Genomic DNA, 15,872 nt, shown 5'->3' on the forward strand with positions numbered 1-15,872 from the left:
GTTTAGACCATTCATATTTAATGTGATTATTGATTAAATTGAATTTAGGCTTATATAATTGCTATTATACTTGTTTAATCTGTTCTTTTTCCACTTAATTACTTTTGCCAATCTTTAGTGTCTATTTTTATTAGTCTATTTTGTTTCACTTCTTGCCTTATTTGTAGTAACACTACTATTTTATGTTGACACTTTCAACATTTACAGTGTTCACCTTAACTAACTGTATTCATACAATTCTATAAGTACACTTTTGTTTTTACTTTTGTATGCATTTTAATCCAGCAGTGCATCACTGTTATGCTTGTTTTAAATAGTTTGTTATCTTTAAATACTGTTTAAAGAATATTTGCCTCTTTCTTTTTCTTTTTTATGTAAATCAAAGTTGCTAAGTGGTATCATTTACCTTCTGCTAGCATTTCTCGTACTGTAAGTAGTCTTCTTGTTTTATATCTGGAAAGGTCTTTTTTCTTTTTCCTGACTCTTTCAGCATGTGTGTGTGTGTGTGTGTGTGTACTGTCTAGGTGGATATGCTGGTTGCTTTTCTTTCTGCTGTAACAGAGTAACTGACATAAGCAACTTCAGGAAGGGAAGGATTATTTGGGCTCACAGTCCGTCCGTTGTTATGGGAGTTGGAGGGTGGGAACCGTCATAGCAGCAAGAGCTCGAGGCACCTAGTCTCATTATTCCTGCAGTCAGATTGCAGAGAGAGGTGAGGGCTGGTGCTCAGACCACTTTCTCTTTTAGACTGTATAGTAGTTTCTAACTCACGGAATGGAACTGACCACATTTAGAATGGGTCTTTCCTCTTAGACTTCCCCAAAGGTTTGTTTCCATGGTCAATCTAAATCCCTTCAAGTTGACATGGAGGGTTATCAATAGAGGGACTGGAGGACACCAGAAGAACAACTAAGCAAGGCACATATGCACTCACAGAGACTGAAGCAGCAAACACAGGGCCTACATGGGTTTGCACCAGGTCTTCAGCATATATATATATATATATATATATATATATATATATACACACATATATATAAATGTATAAATTTATATATACATATGCTGAAAGTCTTCAGCATATATACATATATATATATATATATATACATATATATATATATATATATATATATATCATAGTTATCAGCCAAGTACTTTTATGGAACTCTTGACTATGAAAACAAGTGGGTCTCTGACACTTGTGCCTGCTCTTGGGACACATTTCCTCCTGTTGGGTCCTCGTGTCCAACCTCAGTATGATAGCTTTTGCTTCATTCTGATATATTTTATTTTGTTGTGTTTGGTTGCTGTCTCTTGGAAACCTGTTCTTTTCTAATGAGAGAGAAAGGGAGCGTGGATCAGATGGAGAAGGCAGGTGGTGAGGAATAAAGGGAAGATAAACTATAATCAAGGTATAGTATATGAGAAAATCAAAGGGGAAAAAAGGAAAGAAAAGTTATCCCAAAGTAAAATTAAAAAAAAAAAGGGAGACCAATAATTGTACATCTCTCAGATTTTAACTAATGAGAGAATTTGTAATCAAGAGAATTGGTAAAAATGCAGTGAAAACTATTATGTCATCTCCACTTTACCTTGTCTTTGAAGCATTTACAGAAAGCCATAGCATGTCAAATAGCAAAAAAAAAAAAAAAAAAAAAAAAAAAAAAAAAATGCTAACCAATTCTTTATCTAAAAACATATTCAACAATCTGATTATGGAACAATAAAATGACTCAAATATCTAATAAAGGAAGGAATAAGACAGGCACATGGAAATTGTGTATCTTTGCATGAAAAGTATTCTAGATAAATTAGTCCAGAAGGCAATTTATAAGGTCAATTACAAAATATTTACATTTCTGTAAACAATACGAGAAGCACCGCATAACTCTGCGGGCTATGTCCGAAGCTACAACGACAGCTCTAAGGCTTTGGTAAAGGTTTCTCTGTCAAAAGAGTAGTATGTTTGATCTTTACAAACTCCTTGTAACTTTCTCAGGATGTGTTTAGAACTGTGATTTCTGGACCAAGAGTGTATGAGGAGGGTGTCTTCTTTTTAGTGTATTATACGTGTTTCCAGGTACCTGTTTCAACTTATGTGGCCGTTACCATAAGGAATTTTCCACTTCTATAAAACCCATGTAACTAGATCATTCTTGGTGCAATTTAAAGAAAATACATTTTTCTAGTTTAAATAAACTCTCTTTACCCTGCCCCCCCCAAAGGATGATATTGATGGCGTTCTCAGTGTGTTTTCATTGCTTAGGTTACACTGTCATCTGCCTCCCATTGATTTTTGACAATAATTTGCCACCTTCACCATTGCTTTTTGTGTAGTATATCTTGTTTGTTCTGGCTGCCTTTAAGGTTATCCTTTTATCATTGATTTTTAACAGTTGGAATTTGATATGTACTGCTATGGTTTCCTTGATATTTCTTGCACTTGGGAGTTAATGGAATCCTTGGGCCTGGTGCTTTAGACTATGTGTTATTTGGGGCACTTTCTGTATCTTTTTTCTTCTTCAGCTTTCCTTCCTTATGATTGTTCCAGTTATATGTCAAGTGACTTTCCAAGCTTCGTTGCTACTCTTTGGAGTCTCCTTTTCCTTGGTTTTTAAATGTGTTGCTTATTGAATACTGACATCATTGTTTGTTCAAGTCCACCAGTCAGTTTCCTGCAAGGCCACTTTGTCCTTTCAGCTAGATTCATATTGATTGAGTCCATGGGCTTTAGTTAGAATGGCTGTATCCACGCACGTGCATGCACGCACACACACACACACACACACACACACACACACACATGTGCATACACACACATGCATACACACACACACTTCGTTTCATACATCAGCATTTTTGAATCAATATATCATAAATCTTGCCTTGTGGAACACAATATTCCTTCATTCTTGGGCTTGGTTGTGTAATATACTTTTCTGAGGTCTTGCACTTTTAGCTTTGTTAGTCTCAGCTGTATTGAGCATAATAATTTTCCCTGACTGAGTCATGGCACCTCTGAGAACTTGACTCTCTATCTTGAATGGCTTGCTTGGCAGCAGACTATTGGGTGTGGTGATGGATAAGTTTAGCAAGTAGGTAAGATTATGGAATGAGCTTTATTGTTCCTACATTTAGATTTCATTGGAGGCCACAAAAAAAGTTGCCAACTTCTTCTGATCAGACATAGAAAGAATGTTCCCATGACCCATTCTGTTTGGGTCAGCCCTACAGCACGTAAGTAACATCTAAAATTAGTTGTTAGAAGTAACAGCCGTGTGTTCCCTCCTGGTTCTCTTCCCTGGTAATAGTGGCCATGCTTGTTTTGATAGATAATCTGGTTCCAACTTGCTTTACTCAGGTGTTATCAATTAGCTGGGCTCCCTGGGCTTACTACTGCTATATCTGTATGGAGCAATTATCTGACTCTTGGCTGGGCGGACAGGAGACCACAACACAAGGCTGATTGTGCAGCCACCTCACTGAATCCTGCTTACACTGTCATACTTGGGGGACTCCCAAGGCTAACAGAAGGGTGAGCATCTGTGTGGAAACATCATCCAATACTAAGCCTCTAAATGATAATCCTATTGGCTTGTTGAACAAAACAAGTCATGTGACCAGCATGGATTCAGCAGTCATGGAAGCAAGCCTGTGAGCATGTAGGTGTGTGGGTGCCTGTGTGTGTGAGTGTTGTCAAGAAGACAACCTTGAATGTTGTTCCTCAGGAGCTCGTCATTCTGTCTCTTTGAGACAGGTTCTCTCATTGGCTTAGAGCTTGCCACATTGACCGTGCTGCCTGGCCAGTGAGCCCGAGACTTTTTTCTTCTGCCTGAGTTCTGGGGTTTCAAGAGCATGCCACTATGCCTGGCATTTTTTGTTTGTTTTAGGGGTTTAACCAAGGTTGTTGTACTTGCAAGGGTGTAACTTCACCAACTGAGCTCTCTCCAGACAAAGACTGTTGTGAGAGGAAACCCTAACCCTAACCCTGTGCCATTGAGATCTGTTTCTAGAAGATACTGTGCATCCATTCAACCTTCCTGTGCAGTAAACAAGACTGAGCTCTTCCTGGTGCCCGAGGCATCGCCTGGCTCAGCAGTGGCAGGCTAGCCGGCAGACTGAGGCTGCCTTGAATGTTTCTCAACTGTTCTAAACACTGAAGCTAACGCTCATCTCTCCTGTTTGTCTCGGCTTTGTCTGCAGAAACACTTCCAATTTCGTGTTTAGTCTGTCTGCAGATTCTTAGATCAAGACAGTGCCAACTCATCATCAAAAGGGAAGACTGCTGATGAGAACCCCCCACCCCCACTTTAGATCACATCATCTCTGTTTTCATTCACTCAGCCCAGGGCATCTGTTGGTTCTGTTAGGAGCTAAGCCCAAACCACTTCAGGTTGGGATGGGACTGCCTCGGTTTACTGGGTAGACTGCTTTCTATGGGAAAGCAGGAGAGCCTTGGGAAAAGGTGGCCATTCCGTGGCATGGAGTAAAAGGACCTGCTTACTTCCAAATCTAAGAACATCATTCTCTCTACCAAGTATATAATTTCAGTTCTTTCTGGAACCAATCCTTGATTACCAGCATTAACCTAAAGGACACAATGATAAATTCCTATGAGAAAAACAATGTCCTTGAAGTTTCTTTCCCCTCTCAAAAAACAAAAACAAAAACAAAAAAAAAAACAAATGCTGAAGGTCAAATATCAGGAAGAGAATATAGAAAATATTTCTCATTGATAATTACCATGTAGGAGATTTCTGGGTCCCTGGCAATGATGCAAACTTCCAGAAGGAATGTGTGAGGATTCGTAGATGAGGCTGCAGTTTGGGGGAACACCATTGTTGTCAGTCAAACAGGAATATAAGAGATATCAGCCCCCTATGGAGAAGGGAGCATTTATCTCAGGTCAGAGGATGCATGTGAAGACCAAGGCATGAGTCATCCTACGCTTGCCTGTGTCCCTGGAAGGAGAGGAGAGGTCATATGGATTCTGAAGCAAAGAGAAGGCAGATTGTGTAGCACTTTATAGCACAGGCTGCTTTTGTATATTTTTTTTTCCTTAAATATTTAGGGTGTATTTGTGTGTGTGTGTGTGTGTGTTGGTATGAAGAAGAATCATCTGCATTTTGTTTTATGACTGACATTAGTATCAACATCATCTGTTGCATTGTCTGTCAGTGCCCCCATTGATGTGTGTTTGTGTGTGTGTGTGTGTGTGTGTGTGTGTGTGTGTGTGTGTGTGTGTGAGAGAGAGAGAGAGAGAGAGAGAGAGAGAGAGAGAGAGTGTGTTCTGGGTGATGACCTCCTTCTATCAGTCCATATCTCAATTATGTACCAAGCTCTTGTTCACACCTGTGCATTGTGGATATTGAAATGGATTTTGACATTTCATGAGACAATGCTCTGCTTTGTTCTTATTCAAAATAATAATAATGATAATGATAATAATAATAATAATAATAATAATAATAATAATAATATACTCATTCATAAAGTTCCCTAAAAAGTCCTTTAGAGGTGGTGATTTAGATATGTACTAGCTTAAGAGAATTAAAACCTTGGCCCCATTTTATACTTTTGTGTATTAATTTGATGCTGAAAATATATCAGATTATACAATTAATGAGATTTTTTTTGGATTTATTTCCTTACTATTTTCAACTTAATTGTATTATGACCAGGAAGGGAGATCACATGACATGGGTTCTGGTCATCCATTCAGTCATGATTGTAATGATACAATTTCAGGTTTTAAATGATCTTTGTGAAGGAACAAAATGTGTTTTCTCTAATGGGGGTCATCAGATTAATGGATTATATAAATTTATTACTTATATTAATATCCTTAATGTCCATCCATCATGCAAGAGATTAAAGGAATTTTTTTTCCCCTTGTGTATTAGACTCACCTACATATAACATTTTAAAAATTGCAAAAATCACAGCAACTTAGTAAATATACAATCTATACAGCACAGCATGGTCTTCTTAGGATGAAACTCAATAAATTCTGTCTATTCCTGTGTGAGGACTCCTTAGTGCCTCCCCCATGAGCCTGGAGGACAGACCTTGGTTAGAAGGCCAGTAAACTGTATTCCTCCATTGCCCCCACTGCTGCAGGTAACTTCAGTTACTCATGAAGATGGCTTGGACCTCCTGGCAGTGTTTGTGACTTAGAATCCCTTCCTTCTGCCGCACTAAGGGGCTCCATGTCCCTGACTGTGCGAGCATGTTATGTCTGCATTCACATATGCTTTTGTTCACTCTGCATCATTGGGTTAAGAGACTATATTTTAGAGGTGTTTGTATCTTATATTTGGAAGGTTCAGTTGACAAGTGAAAGCAAAAGTTGCTCACAGTGTATTTTATTTCCGAGAGACCCAACTAACTCCCCAGCTTTCCCCCTTTTAAATTTTTCCTTTAGTTACCTGTCTTCTCATGCCACACCTACCCTCTTTCTTAATATTTTCTGTGACCCCCCATGCCAGTGGCACCCCACTGTGGCCTCCACTCAGTTGAGAAGGGTCCAGTTTTTACATGAACTCTGGCCAAGAGTGAGAGCTGGCCTTTGGCATGTAGAATGTCCTTGGATGATTCTTAACACTGCAGAAAATTTCCTTAATTGGATTTGTTGTTTTAGGTCCCTGTCATGTCTTTTCTGTCTGTCTATCTTCTGAACACCATGTTTCAAGATGACACAGTTATTTCAGGATGTACACAGAGAAGATAATATATGGTAAAATGTATAAACAGAATAGTTTTAGGCTAAATGTTGATTCTAGTTTATCAAAGTCTTAACATAAACAAATTTTAAATATAACGGTATCTATCTATTGCATAAATATATGTATAGACATGTGATGTCTTTTCCTGGATTTCTATTTAGAGTGCTCCCCATGACTATGACTGATGATCGATCACTAATTAGCCAATCATGTTGCTTGGCGTTTTATATACAATGCCCTTTCCAGTCTTACCAGCATGTGAAGCTGTTTGCTTATCACCATTTACACATAAGGCTTCTCAAGTAGAAAGCTTTGAGATGCCTAGTGATGTAAGCACTATATAGGTGCTGGACTCTCCATTCAGACCAAGCTGATGCGGAGTGATTCCTGCTTCCATGTTTTCACTGTTGGAATCATGTGTGTGTGTGTGTGTGTGTGTGTGTGTGTGTTGTCCACTTGTGTGTGTAGTATGTGTATACATGCATGTTTTCCTACATGTATGTTGGGGAAGTAAATATACATATGTGCAATCATGTTGGTGGAAGCCTATGCTGATGAGAACCATCCTCTATGGCTCTTCTACCTTTACTCATTGAGGCAAGGTCTCTGAAACAAACCCAAAGCTTGCAGCTATGGCTAGGCTTGCTAGACATCCTTCTCTGAGGGCTTTCCTGTCTCTACTTTCCTAGCCTGGAATTTACAGGTAGGCTATCATACCATAGCCCATCACTTACATAGGTTGTAGGCATCTGAGCTCTGGCCTCTCATTCACAGGGTGAGAGATTTAACCACTGAGCTATCTCCTCTGGCCCCGGCTCCATATTTACATCCACAGGCCACTAAAACATGACTGGTTGTGTTTTCAGGTCATCGTCAAGTGGCCTTCTTACATCTTCGTTTAGGCAGCACCAAGAGTCACTGGCAGCAGAGAGAGAGCGGAGGCGGCAAGAGAGAGAAGAGAGACTGCAGAGGATAGAACGGGAAGAAAGGGACAAATTCAAGTAAGGATTTTACAGTTATTTCAACTGTGATTTGAAACTTAAAGCACTTGACCTACAGCTTCCTAAGCAAGCCAACTCATTTGCTCCCAGTTCTATTTGTATCTTTGAAGAGGAGTAAGATTCAGCCTGCTTGGAAGTGTTCTGGCTTCCTGTAGCCATGTGGCAGGAAGCAGAGACAGTGAAATACAATTAGGGTGCTGTGAATCCTTGCTTCACCATTAGTTAAAGTGGCCCTACCCAGGACACAGAGCCCAATTGCCTCAATGTAATTTACCATTTTCCCCTGAACGTCCTCATGTTTATTTATAGCCTATCAGATGTCAGAAAGAAGAATCTATTTTCCAACTTTCTGGTTTATTCTTTGCTCCCTGTAGCAGCCACATAGTCATTGTATGTGTGATATATGTGTATCTGATAAACTTTATCTCATATAATATATATTGCTTTTTCCTGTGGAATAATTTTTGTACCAGTTTCTCCCAGTCCATTGTCCCTGATCTCCTGCTCTCTATCTGTCTCCATGAATGTTTCCCAGGACATCGCCCCTTGAAGTTTCCATGTCTTAGCATCTCTGTCTCTACTGAGCACAGTATCCCTCTGTGTCCCCCTTTGCCAGTTCTCCTGCTCTCTCTCTATCCTGTGGGCCCTGCTCTTTCCTGTCCCCTCCCTAGATCCCACCTGTTCTACTTTGCAGGATGCATGACCCCAAGTCTTCCTTTACACAGTTCTTCTGTGTCCTTCTTTCATTTCTGCTTTCTTATCCCCCACTTTTCCATTTTTCTACATACTTCCATATCCCTTACCCTTCTCATTATTCCTCCCACAGGACCACATTTTTTCCTTCCTGTCATATTTCTCCCCATCTCTACTTCCTATTTCCTCAGCTTAGTTTCTTAGGCAAATGCTCCCACTGATGCTCAGTTATATCATCAGAGGTCATAAGGCCCAAGCAGTTGAGAACTTACAGATCCAGTAATTTCTGGCTTTCCCAGAGGCAGGGAAGAAATGTGTCATTGTAGAAATGACTCAGATATAAGCAGAGTTTGTAAAGCTGCTTAAGTGGCCACTTAAGCATGCAGGCACCCCAAGTCTCTGGGTGGAATGCTAAGCCTGGCTTTGGTGAGAGAGAATAAATAGGTGGCATGAGGTAAGCCAACATCATTTCCTGCCACACTTGTGTGGAATACCACGAGCTGTCAGAATCCTACCGTGCTACATGGACATACCAACTTGTCCACAACCTTTCTGAGGCAGTTCCAGAAGTTATTTAGAAATCCAATTGTTAAAACCGCTGGAACAAATGCTACCTGATTTATGGGATCTCTGAGAAATCTAATATTTTACCTCCAATTAGCAGCTGGGAATTTGCTGGGAAAATTCAGAGATGAAGTTATGCATCCAAAGTCTCACTGAAAATCACTTAATGTAGGGTATGTGTCCCTTTGCCTCAAGAGAAAACAAGACCACCAGCACCAGAGAGAGTGGGGGTGGGGAGTTATTAAGTGCTGTCTATGAAAGCATGAAAATCAACTTTAACCTGTAGAAGCTGTGTGGTAAGTCTGTCTGTGGTGGCATGCTGAGATGGGGCTAGAGAGAGTGCTCAGTGCGTTAAGAGTACTAAAGAATGTGAGTACATCATTTCAGACCCCAACCCTCATGTCAAAAGCTAAGTATGGAAGCATGCAGGCCTGTAACCCTGTGCTGTGGGAGGAAGGGTGCTGGGGAAGACAGGTGCATTCCTGAGCTTTGCTAACCACCTGCCTGTCCTGGGTTCAACAAGAGACACTATGTGAAAGGAGTAAGTTGGAGAGTGCTAAAGCAGGATATTCAACATCTTCCACTGCCCGCTGTGTATGCAGGCACACACACACTCATGAAACCAAACAAGGATTTTGTCACACACACACACACACACAAGCACAGCAGAGAGACAGAGAGAGATAAGGAACACAAGAACTAGGAATCCTGAGCCTCCAACCATCTTTGACTTGAACGTGTGTGGCTCCTAACATAAATAGCAAGCTCAGCTTTGAGAACTACCCAGAGAGATGACCACCACGCAGGTCCCAGAATGGCTGCTGGGCACTGCACACAAGGCCCCATGTGGCACAGTAGAACCAGTTGAGAACTGGAGCTGATGCTGGAGCCAACATCATCGGGTGCTTCAGAGCTCACAGGTGAACCCGATCTTGCTTGACTATCTGCAGAAACTTACCAGCCAGACTTTAAAGCGGCCATCGTGGATGCGTTTGTTCCAAGAGTAAAGGCAAACACATCTGTTACAAGTTGTCCTTGGAAATCATTGATCTATCTGATAAACTACATTAGAATTTATCCCCCGCATCTTACAGTGGAATGTTAGAGTAAAGCTTTTTACCAGTAGGACTGAAAAAAAAGAAAGAGTAACAGAAACTATACCTGAAACAACTGAAAAGACAAGCCTTTGTGAAGATATAAAGAAAAGCCAAATACAATTACACATAACCAAAACAGGGAAAAAATAATAAATCCACTGGATGAGCCCAGCAATATAATTGAGACAGGAGTGGCGGGGTCAGGGGGTGGGGGGCAGTGAGCCCATTGGAAACAAAGTGTGAGAAAAGGGCAGCCTTGGAATATACCCTAATCCCCAGTGTGCATGTCACTGGAGCAAAGTGACATTGGAAGACAGGCTGGGAGTGTGTCCTGATATTGGAATCACGCTGTAGTCCTGTTTTCATGCACATAGACTGATTCCAGCATCCTGTCTTCAGAGATGGTTTATAACCAGTCACCATCTGCTATAGTGTCCGTTGCCTATCACGCGTCTTTTAAGAGCACACAGAGAGCTAGCTAGGCAAAGTGACCCCTTGTCCACAAAGAGTAATGCTACTCATCAGGACAAACTGACCAGGTGATAGCCAGTTACAGCAACTATGGCTCCATATTTGAGAAGGAATGCAAAGAGAGTTAAATCAGGGGACATGGATGCTGAGTGCCAGTCACTACTCTCCCTCCCCTGGGGGTGGGGTGAGGGTTGGGCAGTGGGGGCTGGGAATGGGGTTTACTCTGGCAGCCTTGCTGAGTAAATCGTTCACACGCCTTGTGCTTCTTGCACAACATCTTGAAGTTATCCTCTGGCTTCAGATATATGTGCGTGCAGCGTTAAATTTCCTGTGTTTCTAGTATGGAAGGCAGTGAGCTTAGATGCTTATGCGTGGCACATCTGTGCACATCTGTGTCCTTGCTGTATGTACCCCAGTCTACATCTCCTTTAATCTTCCTGGTGTTGCCTCATTATGTCAAGTTATTAGTGTACCCTCAACCCAGTGTGGACAACCATGATGGCCAGGCTCTCCAGGAAAACAGTCTATTGAATGGCGAAGGAACAGCTAGTTTAAACCTAGATTCTAGTTGGAACCTCACCAGCAGGACTAGAAAAATGGCACCATTACAAGTGAACAATGTTGGACATATCTTGGATATGAGTGAAAGCAAAAGCATACAGTAAGGCCTTCCAGTGGTCCTGGCATAGAAACAGCGATGAGTGCTGTTTCTGTATGAGGCCAACGTTTCCCTGTTCCTCTGACCTCCTTCCCATTTTATTGAAAAAAATTTTACCATATTTAGCGTGCCTGAAATACACACTCTAAAGGTTTGCCTTTCTTAAGGCCACAGCAGGGCTTTCTGGTATTCTTTTAGTAACTAGTTCGTAATCTTATGAACACTAACACTATTATTCTCTTTTTGTTTGTTCTGTACATTTCTGCCAGCCGGGAATATCTAGACAAAAGGGAGGAGCAAAGGCAAGCAAGAGGAGAAAGGTACGTATCGATTTTCTTTGAGTGGGAATGGTGTCGTGTGACTTCACGCTGCTAACCATGTAGAGTTCCTCGATGCATTAGCCTTGCCCAAGGCACCTTGGCATTGCATGGCTGCCATTTGCAAACACCTGTCTCCTTACTTTGTATTCCAAGAAAACTCTATTTATGATAGGTGGGACAGTGGATAGAGATCAGGGATGGAAAGAGGCGCAGAGAGGCCATCGTGGCAAGATCTATGGGTCTAGAACCCTTCTCCAAGTGAGCACGCTATCACCACCACTGGACACACGTCAGGTCCCATCACATGTCATAGTGACGCAGACGTGCTCACTATGGATGATTTTGTCATTATCTGACAGTCATGGTAGTCACTAGGCACTTACTGCTCCAGGACTGTCATTCTATAAGTAATCCATAACTGACCCAAACATTGTGATGCCTCCATTACCCACATTTGAAACACCTTGTACCGGAACTCCTGAACCTGGACTAGGTAGGTGTGCTTACCATGTACTCCCACGTCACTGGATCCGTAGTCAGTCAGTCAATAATTGAGCACACATGCTATTCTGGATACTGACCTCAGTGTGCACAAGACCCTTGAGTTTTATAACTGGTCACTTCCTTCCCTCCTTGAAATGATCTCATCTTACCATTTCCAAGAAGCCCTGCAGTGTTTGGCACACACAGTGGGCACTTATGAATAAGGTATAGAATAAAAAGAGTGAAGGTACTTCTTCTCAAGCTCCATAGACTGAGTTTGATTCCTGGGACGCATTTCATGGAAAGAGAGAACACTGTTCCCTACATGCATGCCATTTAAAACACACACACACACACACACACACACACACACACACACACACACACACACACTCACATAGTTTTAAAAAAGTAAATGGCCTAACAAGCTAATAGTTTCACCATTAATCTCTTTTTAAAACTTTTGTTGTCTTATGTGTATGGGTGTTCTGCCTTCATGCATATCTGTGCACCATATGCATGTCTGGTGCCCTTGGAGGCTGGAAGAGGATGTCAGATCCCCTGAGACTGATGTTACAGACTCTTGTGAGCTGCCATGTAGGGACTGAAAATAGAACTGTGGTCCTCTAGAAGAACAGCCAGTGCCCTTTACTCCAGAATCATCTCTCCAGCCTCCGTCCATCAATTTAACTCCATTACAAAGTTCATAGCTTCAGTTTGTGTTGGTTTGAGGTAAACAAAGAACACGAAGAAATAAACTGACAAAAGTGTTTACCCCTTTTCCTCTATGGGCTGCAGTTGCTTACTCTGACACCAGATGGCGCTATGGTACGGGGAGAGGGATGGGCTCAGTTTATGCCTCTTGTGCTGGAGCCTAGCGGGAGCCTAACCATTTCTGGCCTGTGCCAATATGATGTAGGATTGTGCTAATGTTTTAGACACCATCAGCTAAATAGATCAAGACAGTCTGAGTCAGGCAACAGTGGAGACTGTCTGTGCTCAATTAAAAAATTAGATGCTTAAGTCAGCCTCATGAATAAAACATTGGTTTGTTTTCAACATTCTATTAGATTATTGTTATCCTAATAACCAGCAGTGTCCAGTAAATTCAGAGAGAGAGGTGCTGGCGAGAAACAAGAAACTTCTCGTCCTCTGATAAGTGACAGTCTTGGGCAATGGGAAGGCCTGCGCTTTTACTGAGGTGCTGTTGGACTTTTGCCCAAGGTTAAGGAATTTCAAATTTTATGTTTCATTTTCTCTCCAGATTCTGTATTTTTGAGCTTCTGTCTCTTGACTGTCAGGCTATGTCCACACAAGCAAGGCTCAGTGGCTCCTGTAGGGAATGTCTGTCAGGTGCCTTGTGAAGGTCAGAGCTGGCTCCAGAGACTCCATGCAGCCCTCTGGATCTCCCCAGCTGTTCTTTTGTGCATGCAGGCTTTTGCCTGTCCCTGGCATACTCATGTCGAGTGGGTTGTCACTCCCCTTCTCCCACTCATACTCTGTCCTTGGTGTCCTCTCCTCTTCCAGGGCAGAATGCCCCCCTACCCATCATGCGGTCCTCTCAACAGGTGCAAGAGTGAGCCCTCTATACCCCTGCTTAGCCTTTCCCCACCCACATCAGACCTCTCAGCTGACCTAGGGACCAGTAACCAGAGCCAGACATATCCCCAAAGTCTAGACCAGCGATTTTTCTTGGTTTGGGTTTACTAGTCTGAGCAAACAAGGGGCCACAGGAAAAAGGTAGAAGGGAAGATTAGGGATGCACTAGAAAACTGGAAACTGCATGATGGTGGTTCAACAACCACGAGAAAGGATGCTGAGCTCTCCTGGGAGGCCCAGGAGGTGTCATGGGGGCTTGGATTCAGTGTGAGAGAGACCTGGGTAGGAGGACAGGAAGCACAGTCACTGGTGAGTAAGGCTGGCTCATTCAGCTCATACAGGGTGTGTAGGGCTCAATAGAGAGACTGAGCTGAAACTCTAGTTCTGTCCTGGGTACCCTATGGGTGTCAGGGTTCATTCCAAATGTTTATTCACTCCCCCACATCCCTACACTGAGAGCTGCGTGAGGATGGGTTATTGTTCTTGTTTATTATTGATTCCCTTTGCCTGCCACAGTCCTTAAGGCGTAAGGGACACTAGCATTCAATAAACAAATGAAAAGGTGAATGAATAAACAAAGCTGAGGGGCTTACCAAAGGGAAATGTGGAGGCTCCAGGGAGGAACAGAGGTGCAAGGTCGATCCTTGGGCCTGTTCTCCACAGACATTGGTTAGTGCTTTGTGCAACAACCTCGTCATGGTCTTATGGTTGGTGTTGCTTCACAAGGCATCAAGGACATGTCGCAGTCACCTTATGAGCTGTTGATTTCCCTGAACTAGATTTGTTTGGGCCCCTAAGAGCATGGCTTTAAGATTCACTGCCCAGGATGCAGAAAGTCTCTGTGTGTCAGGAGAGTGGTCAAGCTGTGACATTCCTCACTACTGTGAGCTGTCACTTTCAGGTAACCCAGCCCACCACTCTTATCGCTCCCCTCATTGCAGGCAAACACAGCTGCTATTCTTCCAAGACAATAGTGGTCCTGACCACCATGGGCACCTGCCCCTGTTAAGTTAAAGATTGTGTGAGGTGGGGCTGGAAAAATGGCTCAGTGGTTTAAAGCACTTGTTGCTTTTCACAGAGGACCCAGGCTTGGTTCCTAGCATCCACAACCATCTCCAACTCCAGGGGATCTGACTTCTCTCTTCTGACCACAGCAGCCCTTACTCCTACCTCAGATACCAGGAACATGTGTGGTTCATATATATGCATACAGGCAAACACTCATACATATAAAATAAATCTCATTATATGTGTGGAAAGAAAAAGAGTGTGTAAGTGTATAAATTATACCTGTAATGTACTTGGTCAGTTGGGGCATTTAGGTACATGGTTCAGTGATGTGAGGTGTATTCCCATGGTTGTACTACCAACCTCACTATATAAACTAAAACTGTACCCTGCTGATCAACATTACTCTCCCCAGCTCTGCCCTTCTGTTGTCGTGTAACTATCCCCATTCCTTGAAACAATTCTCTTGAAGTTTTCTTGGTCCTCCTCTGCACCACAGATCTTTGGTAGTGGCTTTTATGAAACCTGCATGCACACAGGAAGTCTTTGTGACTGACAGTCTCTTGGTAGAGAAACTGATCTGAATCCACTGTCAGGTAGCTCCTGACTGCCAACCTGGCTGCCCACAGAGTATGGTGTGGAAGACCAACACTAGGGCTGGACCAGATAAAAGAAAAGGCCAGAATGGGTTGGTAGGATCATGTGTAGGGCACGATATGGCTATCTGAGGATCCGCTACTGCCATCACCATTGTTGTTGTTCAAGGTAGGTTGGCCTCCTAGCTGGAAACGAAACGTTCATGGACATCCCATTGCTGGTACACTTATACTTCACCATTTTGGCCATTTAAGTGATCTCACTGGCTGGTGAGATGGGGTACAGGCAACCCTAGGCTTCTGGACTGCAGGTGGGTGGGCCTCTGCAGGTGGGAGGGCTTCTGGGCAGCTTTCTGCCTGCTTCCCATCAGCAGACACGGGCAAGGCGCAGAGGGGAAGAACAAAGGATGGTGCTCTCCCTGATCTCCCAAATCGCATTATCTGCTTGTTGAAAACAGACCTACACATGCGAAGAGCTGACTGAATATGCCAGGCAGTAAATGTAAAATGCCATCGGAGCTGAATGGCTTACATATCCGACATGAGTTCAGAGGCAAGGTTGAGATTGTTTGCAGCTGTGCTGGTCCAAGCTGGTTGCAACAGGGGAAGAAATATATGCTGGCATTGTCTGAGGGGCAGCCTGCCTTTATGTAT

At 42.6% G+C, this 15,872-nt stretch overlaps 1 protein-coding gene across 5 annotated transcripts in view; it reads left to right on the top strand.

Moving 5' to 3' along the window:
- Fhod3 (formin homology 2 domain containing 3) overlaps positions 1-15,872 on the top strand; it is a 421,283-nt gene that overhangs the window by 334,905 nt on the left and 70,506 nt on the right. For all 5 annotated transcript variants that reach the window (XM_031365152.1, XM_031365155.1, XM_031365151.1 and 2 more), the window contains 2 exons: positions 7,595-7,729; positions 11,482-11,532. In XM_031365152.1, the coding sequence (XP_031221012.1) occupies positions 7,595-7,729; positions 11,482-11,532 (186 nt within the window). The remainder of the gene's footprint in view (positions 1-7,594; positions 7,730-11,481; positions 11,533-15,872) is intronic.

The sequence above is a fragment of the Mastomys coucha genome, unplaced genomic scaffold (assembly GCF_008632895.1).
Source record: "Mastomys coucha isolate ucsf_1 unplaced genomic scaffold, UCSF_Mcou_1 pScaffold13, whole genome shotgun sequence".
Taxonomy (NCBI): domain Eukaryota; kingdom Metazoa; phylum Chordata; class Mammalia; order Rodentia; family Muridae; genus Mastomys; species Mastomys coucha.